A 26,411-nucleotide genomic window follows, 5' to 3' on the forward strand; every position below is an offset into this window, starting at 1 on the left:
ACGTCGCTATGCTGTTCGTATGCTAAAATTGATGTATCGGACGTGCTACTGTTCTGTATAAAGGCCAATCTTTTACGGGTACAAGTAGTCTCTCTCTCTCTCTCTCATCTGTTCACAACGTATAGCTGGCTTTACTTCACAATGCACCTGTACGGTCTTGTGTTGCCCTAATTAGAGGGGTGGCGAAATCTGGTCATTCGTATTTTGTCGTGCGGAAGATTACCCGGTCATTTGAACTTGCAAAAAAAATCCTTGCTCTCCATGCTATAAATTATCTTTTAGAATTTTTTTGGGGGTTCGAAATCATACTTTAGGGTTAGTTTTTGGCAAATGACCAAATTTGCAATACAGCAAGGGTGCGTTTGATTTGCAGGATGAATTCCACCCAAGAATGGCAGAGTCCTGAAACCGTTCATTGGCCAGGTGGGCAATCAAACACGGGACAAACGTTCTAAAAATTTTGGTACAAAGTTCTTTAGTTGCAAGTTGCATTAAGGGGATGCGAACTCGCTTTGAACAACAATTGGACAAAACCAACCCCCACCCAGACCTTTCCCTTGTCCTCTTTCACCATGGTCAACTAAGATCTATCGCCGTATAACGCTTTTGGTGCTGCTGCTAGCCATCTCCGGTGTTGCGTGCAGTCTTCGACCAGTAGGTTCTCTCTCTCTCTAACCATTGTAATTCTCAAATTGCTTCAATCGTTTGCTGCTGTTCAGAGTAGCTTATTCAGTTACATATTCAGCTTATGGATATCACCATTTTATCTTCTTAACTTGTACTATCTTTCCTCAGAACTACATAAGCTGAATTAATAATGGTTTATGCATTCAGTTTATGGAGATGACTATTAGCATCTTCTCTGCCATTCTCAATGGATGAGCTGAACTTGAGAATATTCTGTGGATTTGTGTATGGATGATACCATTGTCTCTCAAATTATGATGATGGAGAAAGAACGGGTTGGTACCTTCCGATAGTTTGTTGATATGTCTCCGTAAACAATTTTGGTTTTGCCAAAGTAGATGTTCTGTATTCTGAATTTAATCGTTTTTTTACCTGATTTTCTCGACACAACAATATAAAAATTTTTATATAGAAAAGTTTTCATATAAGAATTTTTTACATCATCTAAACTTTTCTTATGAGATTTTTTCACACTTCCTGCATTACATAAGATAGATACAATGTGATCCATTAGATACGAAAATCTGAATATGATATGCATGATTTTCGTTAGTATTCTCCTAAATAAGGTGCATGCAATTTTATATTTTTTACCTTTTTTCTTATTTTTTCTTAAATTTATTTGTTAAAAAAATCAAAGTATTTTAAATGAAAATATTTTGAAATTGGATGATTCCTCTTGATTTTAATGTTTTTAAAAATTGTCTTTAATTGTTGTATTTTTTATTTTATTTTTCCTTAATTTTATTTATTTTAAAAAACATTGTGATCTTTTTGAAACATAATTTTTTGAATGTTTATTCTTTTTAAACAGGCCAATTCCTCCTTTTAATGATTTTTTTGAAATTTATTTCTTAATTTTTGTAATTTTTATTTTTATATTTTTTTTATATTTTAATTTTTAAATTTAAAAAAATCAGATTCTAAAATAAGTTGATTGTGTTGGATTTGATACACTTGGATTCAAGTCTATTTTTTTTGTAAATGAATCCAGATTTAACACAGTCTATAAATGTTCAAACGTGATTTCTTTGGCAAAATTTCCCTGACTTTTTTCTGGCAACTGAAACAATGATTAATTTCTTCAAATCTAATTGTTCTATCAAATCAAGGAGGAACAAAAACTAGTTTTGGTGAGCTTGTTCAAGACAAGCCTGTCTTAACACAAGCTTGTACTGTACCAGTTGTCTTGAATAGTTAGTTCTCTAATCAAACGTACCCTAAAGTCTCATATTTGATCTTTTCGTTTTTCATGCTTCCTAATCGCGTGCTTGGGCTTAATATATTGAGATCGCTTGTGCTTGCTGAGTGTTCCGTCTGCCCATTTCAATATGGGCCATGCTAGGCTAAGATTTTTCTGGCTGAGCTTTATCGCAAAATTTTGCCCAGAATTAGCCCAAACGAACAGCTTTGCGGCCATGAAGTTTGGTTTCCAGTTCTGTCCAAACGCTTCATCCTATATTATTAATATCCATTCAATTGACAGATGGTAGTTCTGCAACTATTATTTCATGTCATGGATGAAAAGTGATTTTGAAAAAATCAATCTCTTAGGGTGTTTGATCCTGCGAGAGAATCGTGGGTTTCTTTTTACCCCAAATTATGTTGGCTCTCTTTTGGTTCTTTTGTAAGCCTCATAAAAAAAAGTCGGGGAAAATCAGATTGATGGTGAGGGGAGAGGGTCATCCTTTTACGGGTTGTTTGATGGTGTTAGAAAGTTTCCCATGCATGCCATCAAACACTGAAGAATAACCTTCTTCGCTCGAGTTGGTGTTGAGTTTTTTTCTTTCTGTCTGGGAAAAAGATTTGTTGAAGGAAATGTTTTGTAAGTATATGTGTTCATTTTTCTTGTGCCGAATATACTCATGGATGTCATTGCGATTTTCATTCATCATTTTGATGTGAATTGTCATCACAAAAAGTATTATTAAATTTTTTATCAAATAAAAAATATTAATCAACCTCTTGGTTTTTTAAGGTGGTATTTATTTTGTTCTTTAAGAAATGTCACGTTTCTTGAAATATAAAAGATAAAGTCATTTTTAACAATAACTATTACCCAAATCCAAAGACGGTTTTATTGCGGTGTAAAATATGCCGTTGAGGTAAATATACCCTGGAGCTTGTAATTCAACATTTAAAAGTCCCATTCCCTCAATGAGGCATCATATGCATGGAGTTTTGGAGAAAATAACCAGAACCGAAGTCAAATAGTATGGTTGGTACATGTGAGGAAAGGTAGCTTGTAATTTTTATCTTTCTTTTGATGAGCTATTAATCGGTTGGCTAGTAAAAAAACTTTTTGTGAACTTGTAAATTAGCCTTTGCAAGCCGAATAAAGAAATAGGTGTTCAGTTGGGCTTGTACAGACTTGTCAATTAGTAAATAAGTATGTTTTAGATTACTTTATTTAATATTATGTAGTGTGAAATGAATAACCAAGTGTTTTTGGTTGCAAAAAATAGGTTTACAGTCAACTCGAGCTTGTCTTGTGCTTGACTACAAAAATAAACCAAGCTTGAACACTTTATATTCGGTCTTCTTGGCTTGTTTACCAGCCCTAGTAGCAATCAAAGGCCATTAATTATCTTGCTGGTTTTGTGCTTTCCAATCAACAAAAGATGTTTTACGATTGTTAGATAAGGTCTGGCTGTCCATGGCACTTGATGGAAAGCTTAAGGTGTCACCCAATGCAATTAGAAAGAGTGAGAATTAGGGATGTAAACTGTTCGGATTCGGGTTGGATCTAGGCATTACCAAGTCCAACTTAATCAAGTTTGGCCTGATAGGGTTCAGAGTTGGATAAAGATAAAACCAAACCTTAATCAAACTAGCTTAAAATCAGGTTTGGATTCGGATTTTATTGCAAACTTAATACCAACCCCGGATCCAATTATTAATCTGATCCAGATTTGGCTACCAAGCCTGCACAATGGACTTGTTTTCAGGTCGGGTATCGGGTTGCACTCAAACCATTTACATCCCTAGTGAGAATGGAGGAGGAAGTAGGGGGAATAGAGTTCAGGGTTTAGGAAAGACATCATTATCTCATTCAAGGGCATTTTAATCCTTGTATTATGTCTTAACTTGGGGTTTGCCTAAGTTAAGGTGTACAACAAATGTGATCTGTTTTTTATTGCAAAAGTTTTAATACGACAAAAACCATTTGAAGTGCAACTAGTACAATTACTTGTTCTTATTCATGTATTTGAGATGCAACTTTGTATGAGATTGTGGAAATCTGCTATCTACCAAATTATGATCTACTTATACTATATGCTATGTTAAGCATCTAATAAAAAAAATTGAAATAAAAAAATAAAGGAGATAAATCTATAATGATTTTTTGGTTCTCTGTTGAATTCCTAAACCAGTCATCCATTAATAGAAGAGAATTTCTAATTCTAACAAATTTCAGCTTCTTAAATTGATAAACATTACTTGATCCAGATAAACCCTTTAATTAACTCAAACTTATTCAATCATAATGATGTGATCTACAATATGCTCCCATTTAAATTTGGGTAAGTTTATTTGCAAATTGAAGAAGATATGATCGGTTAGGCATGAGGGATGGTGCCAAAGAGTTGGTCAAGTTATTTAGCCATTTGGAAAAAAGGTGAAGTACATGCAGCCAGAAAATTCAGAATACATTTACAGTAATTGTAAGTGTACGAGTATGCAATTACCAAGGGGGACTCCGCTTGCCTGGTAGGAGCAGCTAGTGCACGTCACCTTGTGTTGGGACGTTGCAGGTTCAAAACCCAATGGACGTTGCACCAGTGGGGTTGGGGTGGTTGTGAAGGTGTTGAGTTGAAAACCTTGGATCAAATCCCACTGGTGGATGGGTGTGTTCGTAGCTTTCAGTTCACGGGGTCCCTCCCGTGGTTTTCCCTCGCTTCATCAAGGGTTTCTCATCATCCAAAAAAGAAAAGGGGTTAGAGACTGTTTACAATGGTGTAGTAAAAAACTGTTGTAAAAACTCAAAATAACGGCATCCAAGTATTCATGAGAAATTGCAAATTTTCATCTTTTGCGTGTACAACAACAACAACAACAACTACGCCTTCATCCCAAAACAATTGGGGTCAGCGATATGAACCAAAAAAGAAATTCATTTTGGGTCTTCCACATGAATCCTTTTCCTCCAATCATTTCTATCCAACGTCATGTCCTCGGTGAGGTTCAAAGCATTCATATCCTTTCCTATCATCTCCATCCAAGTCTTCCTAGGCCTACCCCGACCTCTTTTAACTAATATATTTTCCCATTTCTCCAACCTTCTAACTGGAGCATCATTAGGCCTTCGCCGAATATGTCCAAACCACCGTAAACGATTCTCTCTCATCTTATTTTCAATGGGTGCAACACCTACCTTCTTACGTATCTCTTCGTTCCGAATCTTATCTTTTATTGTATTTCCACACATCCATCTAAGCATCCGCATCTCAGCTACACTCATTTTTTGAATATGATGTCTCTTGGCAGCCCAACATTTCGTACCATATAGTAAAGCGGGTCTAATAGTCGTCCTATAAAACTTTCCCTTCAACCGCAATGGCATTCTACGATCGCACAGCACTCCAGTAGCACTTTTCCATTTCATCCACCCAACCTTTATCCTATGATTTACATCTCCATCAATTTCTCCATACTTTTGAATGATGGATCCCAAATATTTGAAATAATCATTCACCGGTATATCTTGCTCACCAAGCTTCACTACACTCCCATCACTACTTCGTTGCTTACTAAACCGACATTCCATATATTCAGTCTTACTCTTACTCAACTTAAAACCTCTAGCTTCTAATGTCTGTCTCCATAATTCTAACTTAGCATTAACCCCAGCTCTAGACTCATCAATCAAAACAATATCATCAGCAAACAACATACACCACGGTACATTTTCTTGAATTGATCTCGTAAGCTCATCCATCACTATCGCAAATAGGAAAGGGCTTAAAGCAGATCCTTGATGTAACCCAACCGTTATCGGAAAATTGGTTGTCACCCCTCCACAAGTGCGGACATTGGTTACTACTCCTTCATACATATCTTTAATTATACTAATGTACTTGAGAGAAACACCTTTCTTCATCATTGTCCACCAGAGAACGTCCCTAGGTACTCTATCGTATGCCTTCTCTAAATCAATAAAAACCCTATGCAAATCTTTGTTCCTCTCTCTATATCTTTCAATAAGTTGTCTAAGAAGATGTATAGCTTCCATAGTTGATCTTTTGCGTGTAAAAAATAAAAAACATATTTGTAAGGGAAAGTAAATTAATAAATAAATATAAATACTCTATATTGTAATAAAAACTGATAAATATATAAATATTGTTGTAAAACCATGATTTTCAAGTCTAACAAAAAAATTTCAATTTTTGAAAACATTGCAATATTTTGGCATTTAAATTGGTGATCAGAATTTCATATTTATTATAAAATACTTTTAAAATATTGCAGATATTTGACTCACTGCTTACGTGGTAGACTGTCCACACTCTTCCAGCGTTGGCTTAGTTCTTTAATAAAAGAAAAACTTAACTGGGGCTTAGCCAAGATAGGTTGCGGGCTGCCCAGTTAAAAATAAATTAAAAATAGCCCGCAGGGCTTCCACTCATCTGGCAGGGGAGACTTGTGAGTGTCACCAAATTGATGGGATATCATGAGTTCGAAACCCATAGAAAATGTCCCTTGCCACAAGGTAGAAGTTGGGCGAGCAGAGAGACCTCAAGGGTTTTATCAACCAGAGGGCAGCTAATGTACAATCCCTGATTGAGGGTTTTCCCTTAGCCTAACCCCCCAAAAGAAAAATAAAAACAAAGAACTGCACTGTCGGGTTTGACCGACCCATTGACATGACATGAGTTGGTCAAGCTCAGCCAGGTTTTGCAGCGGGTCGGGCCTAGTACTGGTTTGACTCAATCTATTAAAAGAAACTGGGCCCAATTCAAGCTCAGCTGGACTGATGCCCAGTCCTATATGGGCATGAACAGGTCAGATTTGGGATGGATCCTGTCAGATCTGAATCTAAATCTGAAATGCAAACAGTAGATTTAAATTTGGATACGGATCTAAATCAGATCCATAGAAGTTAGATTGAATCCAAATCTGAAATACATATGGTAATGCTGGATCCAAAAAAAATAGAACCAAACAAGCTATGTAAAAAATGCATATTGATCGGATTTTATTTCAGATAAACCCCATATCTGACTTAAAATGCTGATCTGAATATAAAATTTATCCGATTGGACATATCTGAATCAACATTCAGATTTTGCTTAAAAAATTCATACTCAAAAAACATGTAAAATTTAGATGGGGTATCGGACCATATCTTGTCTGTTTGCAACCCTATGTGTAGGGGTGGGCAATGGGCCATGCGACCCAGCCCACCATGGGCCGGGTTTGGGTGAAGGTTTTAGGCCCTGACCCATTGGCTACCGGAATGAAACCGGCCCGTTATATAAATAAGCCGGGCCCGGGTGGATGAGCCTGAGCTATCTAATTAATTTTTTAGTATCTGGTTGCATAGTAACTTGGTAACTATTATTATTTACCTATTTAGTTGTATTAATTTTATGGAAACTAGAAATAGAATTAGTTGGACACATGAGAAGTTGTTAACTATTACTATTTACCTAATTAATTACATTAGTTTTATGAAAAATAAAAAGATAATTAGCTAGGTGCATTAATTTTTCATTTAATTCATTGTTTTTGGTATTATAAAAATTATGTTCTGAACTTCATTAAAAAATAACCTACAAATAGGTTTTGGCGGACGGACCTGCTGAACATTGGCATGTTGGGCCAATGGGCTGGGTCATGAGTTGCTCTTCAAACCCAAGCCCCAAAACCAAGCCCGTTAAAAAGCAGGTTATCTTCGAGCTCGACCACACTTAAAACCGGATGAGCTGAGTTCTAAAAGGGCCCATGCCCACCCCTACCTACGTCTAGGCCATTTGGTCGTTGACAATAATAGTCAAGGTTCAAAATTGATCATGATATTTTTTTAATGATGAGAAACCCAACCGAAGTGAATGGGACCCACGACCACCCTGCCTTACGTCACACATCTAAAAACTTGGAACACACCCCATGCACCAGTGAGGTTTGATCTGGGGTCTCCGTCACAACCACCCCCGCTGGCCACACGGGCGATCCCGCCGTCGTTGATTGGGATGTTAATGACGTTTCCTTTTTGGAGTAACCTAGTTGGTAAACGGCCCCCACCTGTTTTTATCACATCATATTATCGTCAAATGTTATCAACTGAATGCGGTAGGCGTGGGAATCATGTTCTCGTATTAAATGGCATGGAAGTAAGGTAACGGATTGAGTTTGTTTTGTTGGCCTGTTAGATTATACCTTTTTTTTTGGTAAACCCAAAACCCTAAGACTCATCTTTCCTCAGCGTCCCTTTCTGGGAAGAAGGAATCTCTCTCTCTCTCTCTGGTGGTTTTTAATTTCAGCTTACTTGGATAAAGGTTTGATTAGCGTTGTTCTGTGTGTTGGTATATTCGTTTTCTTCCGCTTTTCTGCCTCTCTTTTAACTGTGGTTGGTGGTTGTTTTTCCTTAGAGGTGTGGGAAACAGGAATTCAATTTTTGGGGCTCTCTTTTTTCCTGTTGTCCGTTTTCCTTTTTGGTTTTTATCAACTGGGTGCTATAAAATTTGGTGTTTTGAGTTGCCTTTCTTTGATGGGTTTGATCGTTCTGATTTTTTTTTTCTGCTGTTTTTGTTGGGTATTGGTTGGATTGTGAAACCATGCTCTCCCTCTCTCTCTCTCTCTCTCGTTATTGTGCTTCTTGCTACTATTCTTTTATGGAACTGTGATTATATGAGTGCGACTTTTTGCTACTTATTCTTTTGCTTTTTGCTTCTCTATGATTTTCTTAGATTATTGGCTGCGTTTAGTTTAATGGGATCGTTTCCTTCCTTCTTTATTGATCAGTTTGTGCTCATACTTTTTGTTGCTGTTTATATTATCAAATTGGTATTTATTGCTGATTGATCCGCGATTATGGTGTTTCTGATTTCCCCCCCTTTTTTTTATACTTGAATATGGTTTCTACTCATGGTTTAGCTTTCTATATTTTCACGTTGTTCAAAGCTGTCTGGAACCAGCTATTACCGTTGAGCTCTATCCTTTCTCTTGTTTCTCCCCTTCCTCAGTCTTTCCTATAAGAACGATCTTCATTGCATTCATTCTCTCTTTGGTATTTCTTCCTGAGGGCGTTCTCTAAGCAAGGCCTGATTGACCTGAATTTTGGTTCCTTTTTTGGTTGCTTTCTTCGTTTTTGATAAATACTTTTGATTTCTATTGTGTGCTAATCAAAAGTTTCCAATGTTTCTGATTCTTAGTATTGGCATCCACCACTAACTGAATAATTAAAATTGGAACTTTGTATTTTTCATTGAATAAGAAGCATCATGCATTATGCATATCCTAAAATTATGGCTTACTTTTGCAAGCCAAAACTAGTGCCTCTTCAATAGACGTTCCTTGGGCCCGGGGATTTGAATTCTCTCTGTTCTACTTCTAAGAGTTTGCCTTATGGTACAGGGTGCATGACTATATGCACCAAGACTTTGCTATCTTAGGATCATTACAGTCGATCCTGTTAGGCCTCGGTCATGTGGTTATTATATAAACATTTATTTGCAGTTTTCTAGAATTAGACCACCAAACGTGTTTGTTAGCATAGCAAGATTTTCTTTTAACTCATTTATTTTTAAGCTTTTGATAGTTTGCCATGATTCTTGAATAGTTGGTTATGAATTATGATTACTTATGCATCAAATACATCTGTTTGTCTTTTATTTCTTTGTAGGATTTAGAAGAGGACAACTAATTTCTTGTGTATGCAGGAGCATAGCCACTCCGGATGTCAACTGTTGAGAAGAAACTGGAGAATATATTTGAAGAGGGTTTATCCATATTTAACATGGATTCAAAGTCCAGCAAAGGAGTTACATGGGTCGACAACATGTGCCAGAAGTTTGGGGTTATATACAAGGGGGTTGATGATAACAAACTTCTTCAGGTGCCTCTTGATTCTGTTTGTATATAAACTTTGATACCTGTCGTATTTAGTATGCTATAACAGACCTCATCTTTAGCTTATGAAGCTTGTATTGGTTGTATACAATGTTGTCATTATCGTTATGAATCAACCTGTATAGTATCGGCGTAAAATCAATGCAAAACTGACCTGAATCTGCTAATTTTCAAATAAATCAGAAATATGTATTTTTTAATATTTAAATATTTTCTTTGATACCTGTCATTCTTTGGTTAAAAGTTGGCCAATTCAGATCGATTCAGCTCCGAATCCGTATCACTCAATTCACCTGAATCGTTTGGAAAACGACAATTCTTACAACATTGGTTGCATAACAAGAAATTAATAAGTTCATTTTGCTTCACAGGAGACTAGCAAATTTGTGGAGAGCCAGGTGCAGTCAGTTGGATTAAATGTTAGGAAATTTTGTGCTGAATTTGTGCAAGAACTCCTTGCTTCATCCTCGGAGCATCCTGTCAAAGGGCCACTTACTGATTTGTCCTTGACCTATGGTGATGATATTGAGAATTATGGGAAAGTAAAGGAAGGTCTGGAAAGGTTTTGTCCCTTGGATGAAGAGCTGTCTAAGCCTAAAGAACTGGATACCCGTGCTGATATTGGAAAAGATCTTTGTCACAATTCTTCATCTGATGGAAGTAGAGAAACTAATTCTGGAGAAACATGTGATACAGCCAACAATGATCCCCCATCTCAACCACGAATTCTATGTGAATGTCAATCTAAAGGAGTTAAAAATCCAATCCAAACTTCTGATACAATCCCGTGCTCCAAGTGCTTTTCGGATCATCCTCTTTCGCCTTCAACTCCTTCTAACAAGTTGATGGAAAAATCTACTTCACAAGAGAATGCATCAGATGTACTTGTTGCTTCTTTGCCCTCAGAATCTGGTAAACATAATTTTTGTGACTTAGGTCTTTGGTTCTGTTGGAATAATTAGTTTGCTTGTGTGCAACTTATTGCTGCTGTTTACATAATTCCCTCTCACTGCTATACAGCCATACAGGCATCTTCAAGTGTGGCACATCCAGTGGATGTTTCATCTAATATTATTGAGCAGCAGGAGCAGTCCATCCTGCCGCAAGATATTTTACAGACCGCAAATTCTGGTACTTACTCAGCGAAGTTTCACTTATTGCGTGTCTATTTTTCTCATCTCTCTGTTGGATAATTTCTATGTATCTCTGTAAGATTGAACACAAAATTTCTTGTACATTTCCTTGTGAACTTCTTGACATTCTGACGACTTTATTGGTGATATATAATGTTTTTTGTTGCATAATTCAAATATTTACTCTCAATTGGTAGCCTTAGATCTATCATCATGCACGCTCATTAATGTCTCCACATGTGTAGGCTCAAATGCTTCAATTACAATTTTATAGGCTTAGCCATCATACTCTCCTCAGTTTGTGTCATCTCAGCCATCTCTAGGGCTAGTTGGACTGAGCTTCATGAGCTATTTGCAATGTTTATATTTGGAGCTTGACCTGATATGGTATCACTTAAAGAATGATTTTGACAATGATTTGGTTAACTTTGTCTAAATCTTCCATATTGATGTGCGTGTGTGTAGCTGGTGCAGGTGCCATCTTGTAACATGGACAGTGTTGACACCATGCCAATTTCTGGTCTCTCTGCACCAAAGTCTTAGCCATTGCTTCACCAAAGTCATAACCATTGCCCGTCTTCTTTTAGAGTATGAGAATGTGGCCCTGGTGTTTAGGTAACCTGGTTCCACTCTGGTGTTCGGCCAAAGGTAGTGTTATGCAAAAAGAGGAAGGGCAGGAACGTGTTATGTCCTCTCATTGACTTACACATGCATACATGTTTTGATGTTTTCCTAATAGTAAAAGCATAGTTCAAAAAGTGACTGAACTTGTCAAGGGCATGGTTCCAGTTCTCAGTTTGACTTTGCAGCTTTGTTAGTTTTAGGCATAGTTACCAGGAAGTGAAATGGATATGGGAAGTGATGTGTGAAGCATAAGTGAGTGTTTAAAATTAGTATGAAGCATGAAGCGAGGGGGGAGCAAGGGAGAAGCGAAAAAAAATAAATAATAACATGAAAAACACAAAAAAGGGGAAGCGATGGGGAAACAAGGGAGAAGTGAGTGGCAAGCACGGGGGAAATGAGTGGGAAACAAAGGGGATGAGATTTAAAAAGTGAGTTTCTCCCACTTGGGTGAAAAGTAGCGCTTCCCGCTTCAAATGCATGCTTCCCCCCTTAGGGAGGCACTTTCGGTAACTATTGTTTTAGTTTCAATATGTAGTAAACATTAGCCCTCTGACTCACACCATTCATGTATCAACTTTTCTGAAACTGAGGGCATGGAAGCATCCTTGTTGTCTGCCAGCCAAATGTGTGCCACACACACACACACACACACACACACACACACACACACACACACACACACACACACACACACGTGGGTGTGTGCGTGCCTGGGAAGGTACAATCCAGAAATGATATAGGGAGTAGAAGTGGGAAACTAGTGGTTTATAGATACATGTGAAGTGGAAAGCAATAAGTGTCTAGGAAGCATTTAAGAAGTTTTTTAACGTGCATAAATAAAAAGAGTCAAAATTTTGCATTTGCATCTCTGCAACATGCACTTTGTTACAGATGATATAGTACTAGCTATGTCACATTGGTACTTGTACGGGCGCTACAGGTACGGAGGGTACGACACGGTAATTTCAAAAAATGAGGGTCTATATTAAAATCTGTAAGGTCTATATTAAAATCTCGTCATAGGTGGATCCATATTAAGGTCTATATTAAAAATTTTAAAAAAAATCTGTAAGTGTTTTTTTATTTTTGTTCTTATTTTATTTTCCGTTTTTTTTTTGTTATTTTATTTTTTACTGTTTCAGTCAATATGACTGTTGGGGCAGTCCAACGACTAGTTGGACTGCCTCCCCTGTCTCTTGGCTCTATATATAGGGTCATCCTCTATGTTGTAATGTATGCTTTTACAAGCACATTTGTGATTATATAAAGTTTATATTTTTACATTGTGCTTCTTGTGTGATTTGTATGTGGTGATTGTCTCCATTGTGAGATCTTATTTGACCCACTAGTGGTCTTTGTGTATTTATGCTCTCTTGTGGCCCTTGGTGGCATTATATTGTTTTTATTATTACTTCATTACAATAATATGCATCTTATATATGTCTTATACATATATTTTATGTATTTTATACGTTATCAAGCTTTAAAAAATATTTTTTTAGAAAACAAGCCAGCTCGCGATCGGCTTATAAAGCTCTGTTCGGCTCGTGAAAGCTCATATATATATAGTTCCATGTATGACTGCTTCACATCAATTTTTTGTTGAGAAGCATGTGGAGGGGTCAGGGAATTCACGTTGCACATGTTTCTGATTGAATAAGAAGTATTCGTCTTCCACAACATAATGCATCATATGCAATCGAAGAGCATTCAATAGATTATAATCTTCAGATTACATAAGAAGACTATAGGAGAATAAAAGATTACAAAATATCTGAAAGAACTACGAACAGGATAATAAACTCGATTTTCACTCTCTTGTCCACCGAGAGGTCGAGTATTCTATTTATAAGCATAATAGAGTTTTACAATGTTTAGAATACAAAGTTCTAGAATGCCGACTTACACAGTTAGATAGAATAACAAAACAACTAAAGATAGCAAATGACATCAATTATCGTTTTTGATAATTCTATCAAAAACGATAATATCGGATTATATTATTTTTATTATTACTTCATTACAATAATATGCATCTTATATATGTTTTATACATATATTATATGTATTTTATACATTATCAAGCTTTAAAAAATATTTTTTTAGAAAACAAGCCAGCTCGTGAAAGCTCACATACTGAGTCCAAAAATATCAAAAGGAATTGTAGAAGTCACTTGCAAATGGTAAACAATACTATGTTATTTAGAAATATTAATACTATCATAATCAGTGAAATATTAGCATCTTCAAATATGTCACCGTGGAGTTTCACAATCATCAACAATAGGCGTCCTAAAATATATGTTTCCTCTTATTTGCTTTGAGCACAAATGTGATTGGCAATGTTGAGCATGCACTCGGTGGTGGTCCATTTCACCCATAATGAGATTACGACTTTATGTACTTATCCTGTATCTACAGCATGCAATAGCAGTTGTGGTTCCTTGTGTTATTGGATGGCCATTGGATACATGATATCTAATTCCTGCAGGTTTTACTGTAATCTTAGAGAATATGAACACAGACAAAGCCACAGGGTGTGATAAGAAAATTGGGGCCCACAATTGCTTGAATATTAAAGCTTCACAAAATGGAAACAGTGCAGAAATGAGTATCAAAGCTATCCATGCTGCTTCACGGTCTGCAGATAAAGTTTGCTTTCACCAGGTGCTCTCTCTCTCTCTCTCTCATGCATACATGCATTTTTCCTCAGTATTTTTTCTTCATGATTATAGAAATAATGGATACTTTTATGCTAAAGTAGCAGCCAGTTGAGGATGATGATTATGAGCAGGTAGCATACTGGTATTGGGGCATTGATTCGGAGACGAAGTATAGAAAGGGCATTTCACCTATCAACCTAATCCATGATCCACACATGGGGAAATTTGTGAGTGTTGATAACTGTGACTCTGACTGGGAGTTACTCTGAAGTTCGAAAAAGAGCTGATGCTGTAAATAAAGTCTGCTGTTCTCACTCCAGCTGAAGTAGGCATCTTGGTTTATTATAAACACGCACTTGAAGTGGTGTTGACATTGCTGCTTTGTTTATGAATGCACTTATATACGAAATAAAGGATCTGATAAGTTGAGATTACCCAAGGAAGATGAAGGAAAAAGTTGGTGGATCTATAACAAAAATATAGATCATCCGTCTAATGTAACATTTTTGTTTTTGGAACAGTTTTTCTGGTATATATAATTTCTTAAACTTTGCAGTAGAGTGCTTTGTTTATCCCACTACAAATTCACTAAGATGTTTGTGTAAATCTGTGGTTGGATGAAAACTGATATAATATGGTACTGGCGACAATGTCCAATGCCATCTTATTCTGGTGAACCGATTGCCTGATGGTACTACAAACCATGTATGCATGTCTGCATGTGTGTGGTGGTCGCATTAAACAAGTGTATATAACAACATAACAAGCGTAGCTTTGATACCATGTTATATGTGCAAAGATGGACCAACACTAAAAAAGTTTCCTGTTCTCTGAGTTGGAATTGTATGATGATTTACAGTGAACGTTTGATAGGATATTATTACAAAATATGGTGCGTGTCTTGTAGTACTAAAGATTCATACAGTAGCTCATTCCAAGTATCAGGGAGCCCAGGTAAACACCAATGGCTGCAATCAGCATAGGCATCAGGTTTTTGACGTTGTTCCTCCGTTAACAGACTTCCTCGCCTCTCTGTGTACACAGACGTGTGTGCATCTACTCGGTACTGTGACAATCTGGTGATATTCAGGTATTTAACAGGAATCTTCATATCTTGAATGATTTTCTCTATAAGAGCTGTTGTTGGTGTTGTGAATTGCACAATGTAAGATTCATCCGTGTGTGGTCTTGTTTGGTTGTAGCACCATTGCTTCCCACTGCATTTTTTTTATCATAACCCATGATCCTTGTCAGAATCATATTATGTTTTATAGGTATTGTATCATTTAGAGAGAAGTTTCTACATACCCTTTGTGTTCAGGTGAGATGCTTCGGAAAAATACCGTGGTCTCAGAGGCATTTACATTGCCATCAATCCACTGTGCCCATGTCTGCATGCCCATCTCGAATGCCTCTTTCTCATCCATGTCTTTAACAAGTTTTCCCTCTTTTTCTAAGAAATTCCACCTGTTTTGGACATTGTATGTTAATACCTGTCTTATTGCGCCTAAAAACTCTAGAGTATGAATGTATCTATTGTTGCATGTGTGTAATTTGAAATCACATATAGAAGTTCTGCTGAAACCAGATAATATTTAAACGTATAAGAAGGATGTACTTGCATCTGCTTTTAAATATATTCATGCATGTATGCATGTGCACTGGATGCATGCAGAATGTGTCTGGATAATGTGCTCATGTGTTCATGTATTCATTGCCAGTGCAGTAAGATTTCATGATATGTATCGGAATTACTGTGTGTATTTATGTCCTTTATTCATTGAAGCTTATGCGGAGCTTACGCTTTGAGCTTTCCCTTGTGCAACCACCAGTGACCTGTGTTGAATACCATAACATCAGCTCCCTTCCAGTGCTTAGCTGAGTCTGAAATGGTGCCGAGCTTTAATACTTTCAATGTTCTCCGTTTCTGCCTCTGGTTCTGCAGTTCTACAAGAAATGGACTCCAGAAGAACTCCACAGTGCAATTGTAGTCCTGCACAATGCAGAAAAAATAACTTCTCATTAGCCATGTCCCCAAAGGGAACGTACTCCCAAATTATCTCCTGTTTCTGCAGCAAATTGCTAAAAGAGATGGTTCAGATTTCAACCGCAATTTGCTTGTCATGTTCGAGGAGCCTAGCACTCTCTCCAACCTTGCAGGACATTGGAGGGTGGTCGGGCTTGCTAAAAAGATGGTGCTTGAACTGACTCCAGAAAGGTTGAGGCAATCAAAACAAGGTCCACAAGCCATTGGAAAGTATAATTGGATCATCAGTGCAGCAGCCAACATCTTGAGTAGCAGCTCTTACATGACTCATATTTTGTCCAGGTAGCCTTGGCAATCAACATTTTGGACTTGGGTGTTGTACTGATGCTACATGTTAGGCACCAAAACAACAAAACGTTGAAGGCCTCTGGTTATAGTAAGGGAAATGCTAGGCCCTCAAATCTTTGGGATTTGGTTTTTTGCAGCAATACATGAATAATAGATCTCGCAAGGAGTCTCATTGGAGTTATTGCTCAAACCCATTCCAGCAATGAATTTATTTGCACACTAACCAACTCTGAACCACTTACATCCATATGCTGATGGTTGGTTTTACCCCACCCGTTATCTGAAATGTGATTAAGTTCATGAACTTGGCCATGTTTCTGAAGATGCCAAACCAACCCCAGATTCTTCCCCGACTGGATTCAAGGCATGTCTAGGCATGAGGTGAAACCTGAACAAGTTCATGAACTTGGTCATTTTTCAGACATGTCAAACAGGCCTCAGATGCTTCCCTGACCGCATCAAAGGCATAATTTGGTACCTTTGCTTGGAACACCTTGTGCAGGCCATTCTCGGCGCTAACATATGCCCGAGATGATGGAATCTGAGAATAAAGAAGGCAGGCGAGAGACTCCCATTGGTTCCTGTTGAGTGAATCCCCAACTATCGCCACCCTCTTCCCTCTAAGCCTCTCTAGCATGTCTCTTCCATTGAATCTTGATTGGTCATCCAAAATCACACCACCAACAAAGAGATCAATATCAAGATGAACATAATTATGACAATGATGTAAACATATTCATGTCAGGCAACACCTCATCACAACACTTTCCAGTTAACAACTGGCTGAGATCAGCATTGGGGCTGAAATGTACTTCACTGGCCAATAACATAGAATGACATGGGCTAATCATATATGACTAAGCTGACAAAAGATGTCACTGGATCTTATGTGTACTACTTGGTGCCACCTTTGATCAAGTTTGTGAACTCCAAAATCTAGCAGTACTAATGTTTGAGTTAATCAACCTGATCACCTTCTACATGATACCAAAGGGTATACTTCATGAAACAGAAAAGAAAACACATGAATACTCTTGGTCAAGTTCATACTCAGGACTCAGGACATGAGACATGGGAGTGGGGAACTTGAGTTTCTAGACCACTTGAATTGATATGGTTAGAGTCACGTACCTAGGTGTATGACAGTTTCTAGCCTCCCACCTCCACCTTTGGTAGTCTGAGTCGGACCGGCCATTGTTCTGACAATTCACTTGGTCACTAAGGAATGGGCAATCAGATGAAGAGTACAGAGGATATGACTGTGGATCGTAAACCCATTTTCCATCGAAGATATCACACTTTGCTGGCACTGGATTTATCCTCATGGCTTTGTTGCCTGGTAGTAATAGATCTGTGGAGTTATCATTCATTGCAGTGGCTTTTCTGACCTGTGTAGGTAAGTCCTCCACCAACATGAATTCCCGAACGTGATCAAGGTAGCAGAGAAGAAGGATGAAACCAAGAAAGCTTGCAATGATGCATAGTGTCCATTTTCTGCTGACAAGGCTGGCAGCCTCCATGGCTACTGTGAGAGCTTATTCTTTATGTTACAAAAAAAAAAGGTAGTGTACTCTCCAGTGGGCAGGAGGGACCTCAAAGGTTTACCAACAGGAGGCCAGCCAATGCGTGGTCAATGATTGGGGAAGAAGAGGGAGGGGATTCCCTTGGCTAGCCAAAAATCAAGAAAACAAAGGTGAAGACTATATCTTTGAGGTTTGGTTTGAGCATGGTGCATCCATTTCTAAAGGAATTCTACATGAGTGGTGCAGTAAGATGCTTTAAATGTCATTGCATGTGAGAATGAATGGACTTGTTAACTGATGGTTCTGATGCAGTCTTTACCAACCAAGGCATCTAATGGTTGTTTACTGACTAGTGGCAGTAGGTTTGAGAGTTGCACCTTATATTTTCATTGGCTCAACCACTAAAGAGCTTACTCGGAATCATGGTCAAGCAATTTTTAGCTGGTTGTCCAACTCTTTCAAGGACATATTTGTCATGTTCCACATTTGTTGTGAAGGACTTCAGTATATGGTGCCCTTTTTTTCATTTCAAGTTCCTAATTATTCCACATTAGGTTGTGATTAAGTTTACCTTTCATTCCTTGTGCTAATGCAGCAGGTGAACCATTTCGGCAGCATTGTCAAATTGTTGGAAAAGATTAAGGTCTTCTGCCAAATTATAAACTGCCGATTGGGTTTTGGTAGTTGGTATTCTGGGTTTTTGGTGGCACCTAAGTTATTCACTGACAGAAAAACACAATTGTAGATCTTATGTAGTTCACTATGATAGCAAAGTTTTGTGCTTGGCCTTTGTTTCGTTTTTCCAATCTGAGACTAGACTCGGTCAGATGGGTCTAGATTTCTTTGACCAGGTGTGTATCCAGATTCATCCAGCCGCTATCAGGTCAGGACCCAGTCAGATACGGGCCGCAACCAAAGTCAAGCATAATCGAATGAACCCTAGAATTTTGAAAGTATCCTATCCAGGTCCAACTGGGCTTTATATCCTATCAGGCCCGACTTGTCCTAAGAAGCTCCTCAAAACCACAAGCCAACCTCAGGTGAAACTGGAAGTCTTGTGGTATAGCTGTAAGGTCAGGAGTGGACAAGTCATTAAAAATTGGATCCAATGTTGTCAGTAGGGGTGGGCATCGGGCCAGCCCGGACCCATTTAGATCTCAGCCTGCCGGGCTTTAAGTGTGGCCCGGCCCGGAGATGGCCCGGCTCTTAATGGTTTCAGGTTTGAAGAAAAGATCATGACCCTGCCCATTAGGCATTAGCCCAATGGGCCAATGTGAAGCAGAACCGGTCCGGCTCAAACCCAATCAATTGGTGAAACTAATTAGATAAATAATAAATAAATAACAGGTTACCATTAACCCAACTAATTATCTTTATAAAAATAATGCAACTAATTATGTAAATAATAATAGTTACCAAGTTACTATGGAATTAATTATTTTTTCTAAATTTTATATTATTAATAATTAATAAATAGCTTAAGCCCATCGAGCCGGCCTGGTAGCCTACAGGCCGACCCAAACTCGGCCCACACATATAACGGTCTGGGTTTTGGTCCGGTAGCTAATGAGCCCAGGCCTAAAACCTTGACCCAAACCCGGCCCATGGCGGGCCCCCGGCCCGTTGCCCACCCCTAGTCAGTATAGGTATCGGGCCCCTCCTTTGGCCAACAATTCAGGTGAATCGGCTGATACCAATAAGTGAGTCGTTCTGAATCTGCCAAAAAGCAATTAAAAAATATTACGTGCCAATCAGACTGTGACACGTATTAAATCCATTAAAATAATATTAAGTATTTTTTACATTTATTAAAAAAATAGCCGAATCAGGGGTGAAGCCTATTGATTTTCTGCCGATACTATACGTACAGGCCGATACGCACCTATACTGACAATATTGATTGGACCCAAATCATGGTTCAGTCAAGAAATAATATATTTCCCATTCTTGTAATAACAACTTTCCTAGTTGACTAAACTTAGCAACAAAGGCCAATAAAGATCTGTACTACCACAAAGATGATAACTTTCCTAGTTGACTAAACTTAGCAACAAAGGCCAATAAAGATCTCTACTCCCACAAAGATGACGCAAGGAATATCATCACTCCCGTTGCTTTGTAGGCACTTTGTGTATTAAAGGTTAACAGCATGACAAAGGCTTGCTGATATGGCCATTCACCAAGGAAAAATGGCCCTAAGAAATGCTCAAAACGGGTCTCTATATATCTTTTTTTGATGATGAGGTCTGTAAATATATGTTGCACAGACAGTGACATGACACAAAGGAAGCCTAAGGACCAATGTTCAAACTCACTTTGGGAGTATAGCTGCTTTGAGAAATTTGACAATGCATTGTCAACACATATTTCCATAGAGGATAAAACCTCCCATGTGTGTATTCCTTTACTCTTTATGTCAGTTTCATATTCAGAACCATGCTAAGCTTGGTCCTGCACAGTTGAACCAATTACCGTAAATTCTGAGCATGAGGACTAAAAATGGCAGCTTTGAGCTGGATGCTAGACTAGGTTGGTTTTAATGGAGCCCTTGGTAATTAAAAAATGTTTTTTTTTTCATCAGAGGGTCTACACTTTATAGGTTTAGCAAGAATGCATACCTGTTTGTGTGAAAAGGGCTTTATTTTCAGACTCAAGGGGTTTGGCGTAGTGGGATGGGGCCTAGGCCGGTTTGACGGGGCAGCCTAAGTTCAAATCCCATGGTTGTCACCCCCCTGCGTAAGCCAAAGATTGGCGACTCCCTGGGGTTGAAGAGTAAGCCTTCGGAGTTTTATGATGACAGGACAGCGACCGTAAGTACGGCAGGCTGAACCAGCAAGGCCAAGTCTCTGCGCCTGGGGCGGTTTCTCCCTAAAGAAAAAAAGAAAGAAAGAAAGAAAGAAAGAAAGAAAAGAGCTTTATTTTCATCATTTTTCAGAAGAGGACATCTAACAGTCTGACTTGGAACAAAAGATAAAAGTGCCCATTCTAAGTAGGGAAATCCATAGCAGAGAGCAACGGACAGGAGCCGATGCTGTATGGTTTCTACTAATTGAAGGTTAGAAGCGTGTAGACTTATCCAATGATCAGGACTTAGACTCTAAGAGGAATGTTTTTTTATGTACAACCAGCTGATGCAAGATGGATGAAGGGCCACCCATTAGATGGGAGGTCCAATGTTGTCAGTATGGATCCGAATCGGCCAATTCGCTTTTGTGTCTGCAGAAATAGATACGAAACTAAGCTGATTCGGCTTACTTTTAAATATTTTTAAAAATGATTTAAATTATTTTTTATGTTAATATTATTTTAATATATATATTTGTGACACATGTCATTTGCTGGTTAAAAATTGACCGAAACAGTTCAGAATCAGAATCAGCCGATTCCTGAATCAATTTGAAACTCGATTCAGGGATCGATACGATTTTGATAACATTAGGGAGGCCTCTATAGCGTTGGAGGCCCTCACTCTTCGGGTATCAAGGTTAAGCTGGATTTATATGGAAGGCAATGCAGCCTTTTCATCTTCCTACATTCTAGGATTCAGGTCAGACCCAGTGGACCCACATGCTGTGGACCAAGATACAGGTCTTGTCAAACACCGATCGTGCTGGGGCGACCCGTTGATAGTCCTAATTGGATCTTGCCTAAGCCTGAGATAAGACCAGGCATACTGTTTCTTGATGGATTTTATAAGCTTAGCAATCACATCTATGTAAGACCTGAAACCCACCTCATATTGGACCGTTTTGGACATATGGGAATTCAACAGGCCGGGTTTAGATCAGAGTAGAGTACTTGTCAATTGGATCAGACACGAGTAGAGTACTTGAGGATTGGATCGGACCAGCCCATGTTATGGACCAATAGGACTGACCCAGATGCTGACCCACTGAAAGCCTGACCCAATCATTGTTGGATTCTGGCTCAACCTGGGGCTGGTCGGGCTTGGTCCAAGTCAGGTTGGGTCAGGCCCTTTAATTCTTTTTCATGTTTTCATCTTTTTGTCTATTCCATGCATATTCCCATCTTTGTATAAATGGAGGTTCAACAACACAGCCTATGTGCATCTACATCAAATGATCAAACCCAAACCACCCTACCAGTCACACTTTTATAGGCATGTAAATGGATCTGAATTCAAGTTGAACTCTGGCTTGAACCAAGTCTATAAAAGAGTTGGTCTAGGACTATAAATTCAATTCCTAAGAAGGCTTGGTCAAACATGACACCTGATAAACTCCATCATATATTATTATTGATGACATTCCCCAGCTTGACTATCAATTTTTTTGGCAAAGTCTTGCAATAAACAAACAACAAAATGCAGCATGCAGCTACTACTCTTTAGGCTTGTTTAGAGGGGCCTACGAGCATGGAGATTCTCAAAATAAAATTTTAGAACTTGATCATACACGATTTGGTTTAAGATCTGGCTTAATTTAATTGCATGAGGATCAATTAATATCAAGCTGAAAACAATGGATTATTGACTCGAGAGATAAGAGAGAATGTATACTCTGAAACCTGAGAAATTTGCCGTCTTAATTTCAAGAAATTCTTTTGAAAGGTTGCCTCATTTTCGAGCCTTTTAACCATACATGTGGTATTAACATGCTAAGAGCTTGCTTCCCAACGATAAAACAGTCATAACAGTGAAATTTCAATTGTAACAGTAAATACTATATATATATATTTTAATTTCCAAGAAAAAAAAGCCTCTTATTACTTCTGCAGAATCATGCTCATATATGTCGACTGTCTCAAAATTGTTTCTGTTAAGCCGTGTAAAATGAGATGCACAAGTCCTTTTATTTGGTTTTGCTTTATGGATTCTGGAGATAAAATTTGCTTTTTTTTCATTTAATTCAAAAACAAGATTAGTCCTAAATTGATGGGAGTAACTCACATGGGTTAAATAGACCTATCGCAGAATTCATTTGACTTTGCATACACATGTGTGAGTAGATGGAATAATTTTTATCTTTCAATTTAACCTTTTCAACTCCCATTAAAAGTAATAAACATTTAGGACCTTCGACACACTCAAGATGAGTTTATTGTAATTTCCTTTTACCCATTCTTAGTGAACCATTTGAGAATTTATCTTTTTTTAGGCCCTAACCACAATTCCAAAATCTCAACTCTTTTATCTCATTCCTTTTCTTTCCCAAAGCTATTCAGCTATTCAAGGTGCTCTTATCAAGCTACAGTCTCTGTTAAAGCAAATTTGCTGCAAATAAAGTGAGCTTATATGGGTCCCCGAACGGCTCTAACCTTTAAAATTACTTTCAAGTTCAAAGCATTTGTTTTTCGAACAGTTCATGACCAAATCATGCATATTTAAGCCATAGATCAGATGATACACTATAACCCTCCACTGTAAATAGAAAATTACTTGACTAAATATTGCCATTGCTTAGTTTGAAAAGTTTGTAAAAGGAAAATACAAGGATAGAAACCATTTTTTTTTCTAATCTAAGTAATAGATTACCTAAACTCAAAACATGGTAATTAGTATGAAATTAAAGGAATGGCGTTTTCACAAGAAGACCACTTTGAGTTTGTGAGATAAATTTGGTTTTGAGAAGCTTTTGAAACCAATAATTCTTTTCAGAATCTTTTGTTTTTCAATGATCCATTGTTGTATTTCACCAATAAAGCAGGCCTGCTTTAGGTGTTTTCCCCAACTAATCAAGTAACACAATATTGAACAGAGCATGGTTTAATTGTTTCAGTCACCATCCATAGAAGTAGCTACTTTTCTTTTCGCCTACTGCAACCTTTCTTAGTATAGCGTCATTCCTGTTATGCTTTATAAACTTTAAGATGCATAAAATGTAGGGCTGCTGTGTCTCTGTCACCTTAGGCGCTACTGCTTGTTTAAATACTGGGAAAGGAGGAACACTCATGAATATGGGGAAGAAGCCATGGAGAGGTGGCATGTGCATCCCAATAGATTCAGCTTTTTCTTTAGCAGATATCTATTCCTTTAACCAGAGTTGAGAGAGGGGTTTCCCTTTTTGGCAAGTGTCAATGCAGTCCAGTGAAAGATCCCTTAGCTGTTTCTCCACATTCTCCATGGGAAGGGATGCATCAATAATCTAAAGACAGAAGGTTCCAACAGTCATCAGATGGAAGCATCCCACCTTAGAAAGCAATTGAAAAACAATTATAAGGAGGCCCAAATGTGTACCTTCCATGTAGGATCACGGAGGATTTGATATTGTTTCATGACTTCTCTTTGAAACTCAAGCTGTTCATATCTCTCCCTTCCATAGCCTCCTCTTTCTGCTGCTTTCTGAAAATGCCAGAGGGAGTTTCAAGTATTACCTTTTTTGCTTTTCATTGACAAAAATTAAACATGAATATGATGAATTAAATGATTCTCAAAGGGACAACCCCATGAATTTGGAAATTTTATTAAGCTCTCGATAAGATAAAGGGATAAATAAGCAAAAGCTTCATTATATGGGAATGCAAGTTCTTCATGGACTTTGTTGGCAGCAGTATAATTTGTTACCAATTGAAACGGGGATAACCATTGCATCTCGTAATACAAAAATTTAGCAAATTGAACAAAGAGCAACTCAAGTTCAAAAATAGAAAGCTTAAGGTTTTTAAGAAAGACTTGCAAACAAAATGAACTCAAAACTAGAGTGCGTGGACACATTCATGTAGACAAGTCTCAGGCACGAACAATTTATTGGCAGGAGTATCCAGGTAACATAGATATTACATAATTAAGCTTCTTTCTCTCTCTCTCTGCCAAATTTAACCATAACAAGTATGTCAACTAAAAGATTGAAAGCTTAAAGTTTTAAATAAATTAAAACTAAAAACTGGGGTGTTGAAGTGTTGGCGTTGCCAAGTGCCAAACATGAACAGAATTGACCGATAGGATTTTCCAGGTAACATAGTATATAACTGAGAAAGCGCTGCTCCCTTCCTCTGTTGCTCTCTTCTTCTTCTTATTATTACTATCTCTCTTGCTTTTCTATGTAGTGTGAACTTGTTTCAGCTGAAATCAAACCCTTGAACACCCTGTCTAGTAAGCAGAGCAAAGTAATCACGTGACCATTTGGAGGAATAAATCCCAAACATGGCAATTTGGCCAACTGGCTAGACCAAAAAACCACTCCTCTTCTGGCACCACATTTCCACTTCTCTAATGATAGGAGTCCAAAAGGAAATTTATGATTTCTCATAAGCGTAGATATTAAAGATCGAAGACTATAAATGAAGAAATGGTGGACAAAGATTACAAAATGGAGAATTTAAAACAGGGACTAATACTGGGGATGAAAAAGATAAACTCAAGCATACGAGGAAAGGGCAAGCATATGAAAATGAATTGCTACGATAGCCTTGGAATGTCTACTTTCTGAAAAATAAAACTTAATAGAGCCTACATGTCAACCACAAGTGAAAATGTTCATGAGGATTCATCTCAATGAAAGGAAATGCTCACCATTTTCAAGAATTGCAAATACTGCCTAAACAATTAGATGATGATCTAGCTTATCTTCTGCACAATCCCATACATCTATACCATGCACAAAAAGGATCTTCCTCCTTTCGTAACCTTGCCTCGAGTTTGGAGTCAATGTCATGGTTCTAGTATGACTAGCCTTCTTCTCATCTCTTGTTCAAGGAACCGAGCAGCATAATATATTATTGATGGTTAATAATGGACAAGATTCACGAAGAGAATGAAATAGCTTCATCATGACACTTCTGTCATGGACATAATTCCCCCGTCCAGAATAAAAAAAATTATGCATGCCAAAATCAACTGTGATGTTTATTGACTTGCTAAACACCATCGGAGCACATTTTACATTATAAGTAGCATGTGTACAAAGCCTTGAACAATCTATCGTAATGCATGAGTGCTTGCTTGCTCACTTTTTGTTTATATCAGAATCAAAGAAATTTTAGGATCCTTGTCCAATGACCACTCAAAATGGAGCTCCATCTAATGAAGCCTAGTGATGATCTCGGAAACAAGTTTCTGAAATACAAGCGCCAAAAAAAATGTCACAAAGTGACTACAAGGAGGCACAAATGCATGAGATGATACTAATGGACCAAATACAATGTGCCACAGAAGGCAAAAACCAAACACACACAAAGTGAGGAGAGAACTACAAATATAAGAAAAAGCATTGAGCAAATATAAGAAAAAGCATTGAGAATGAAAGGGGGGACTCACCCCTTTTTTATACAAAGAATGGGACCGGGGGGGGGGGGTCCCATAAAGTCGTTGGGAGGCTCCCAACGGTCACATTTGTGACCGTTGGGGTATCCCAACAGCTCTAATGTGGGCCCCTTACAATAATTAACTAAAAAGTAAGAAACAAAATAAGAA

The 26,411-nt window shown here is 37.9% G+C and overlaps 3 protein-coding genes across 7 annotated transcripts in view; 1 reads left to right on the plus strand and 2 right to left on the minus strand.

Moving 5' to 3' along the window:
* Positions 1 to 7,972: 7,972 nt before the first annotated feature.
* LOC149814526 (uncharacterized) lies at positions 7,973 to 14,740 on the plus strand. Of its 5 annotated transcripts, none has more exons than XM_089988567.1 (6): positions 7,973 to 8,029; positions 9,573 to 9,748; positions 10,134 to 10,674; positions 10,783 to 10,893; positions 14,011 to 14,186; positions 14,284 to 14,740. In XM_089988567.1, the coding sequence occupies exons 2-6, from the start codon at positions 9,590 to 9,592 to the stop codon at positions 14,449 to 14,451; spliced, it is 1,155 nt and encodes a 384-aa protein (XP_089844693.1). In that variant the 5' UTR covers positions 7,973 to 8,029; positions 9,573 to 9,589; the 3' UTR covers positions 14,452 to 14,740. The 5 variants fall into 5 exon arrangements, with proteins under 5 accessions (XP_089844693.1, XP_089844695.1, XP_089844694.1 ...); XM_089988569.1 differs by having other exon boundaries at positions 14,287 to 14,740; XM_089988568.1 differs by lacking the exon at positions 7,973 to 8,029 and adding an exon at positions 8,039 to 8,189 and having other exon boundaries at positions 14,287 to 14,740.
* A 322-nt stretch (positions 14,741 to 15,062) lies between these two features.
* Positions 15,063 to 18,037, minus strand: LOC149814527 (protein trichome birefringence-like 38). The gene is made up of 5 exons (XM_089990377.1): positions 17,649 to 18,037; positions 16,906 to 17,170; positions 15,985 to 16,175; positions 15,491 to 15,649; positions 15,063 to 15,399 (listed from the first exon to the last, which is right to left on the minus strand). The coding sequence occupies exons 1-5, from the start codon at positions 18,035 to 18,037 to the stop codon at positions 15,063 to 15,065; spliced, it is 1,341 nt and encodes a 446-aa protein (XP_089846503.1).
* A 5,710-nt stretch (positions 18,038 to 23,747) lies between these two features.
* Positions 23,748 to 26,411, minus strand: part of ZEU1 (P-loop containing nucleoside triphosphate hydrolases superfamily protein) — a 28,598-nt gene continuing 25,934 nt past the window's right edge. The window contains exons 5-6 of the mRNA XM_089989348.1: positions 24,237 to 24,341; positions 23,748 to 24,144 (exon numbers count right to left, since the gene is read on the minus strand). Coding sequence (XP_089845474.1) covers positions 24,025 to 24,144; positions 24,237 to 24,341 — 225 coding nt within the window. The 3' untranslated portion in view covers positions 23,748 to 24,024. The remainder of the gene's footprint in view (positions 24,145 to 24,236; positions 24,342 to 26,411) is intronic.

Source organism: Nuphar pumila, chromosome 15 (assembly GCF_984573655.1).
Source record: "Nuphar pumila chromosome 15, dmNupPumi1.hap1.1, whole genome shotgun sequence".
Taxonomy (NCBI): domain Eukaryota; kingdom Viridiplantae; phylum Streptophyta; class Magnoliopsida; order Nymphaeales; family Nymphaeaceae; genus Nuphar; species Nuphar pumila.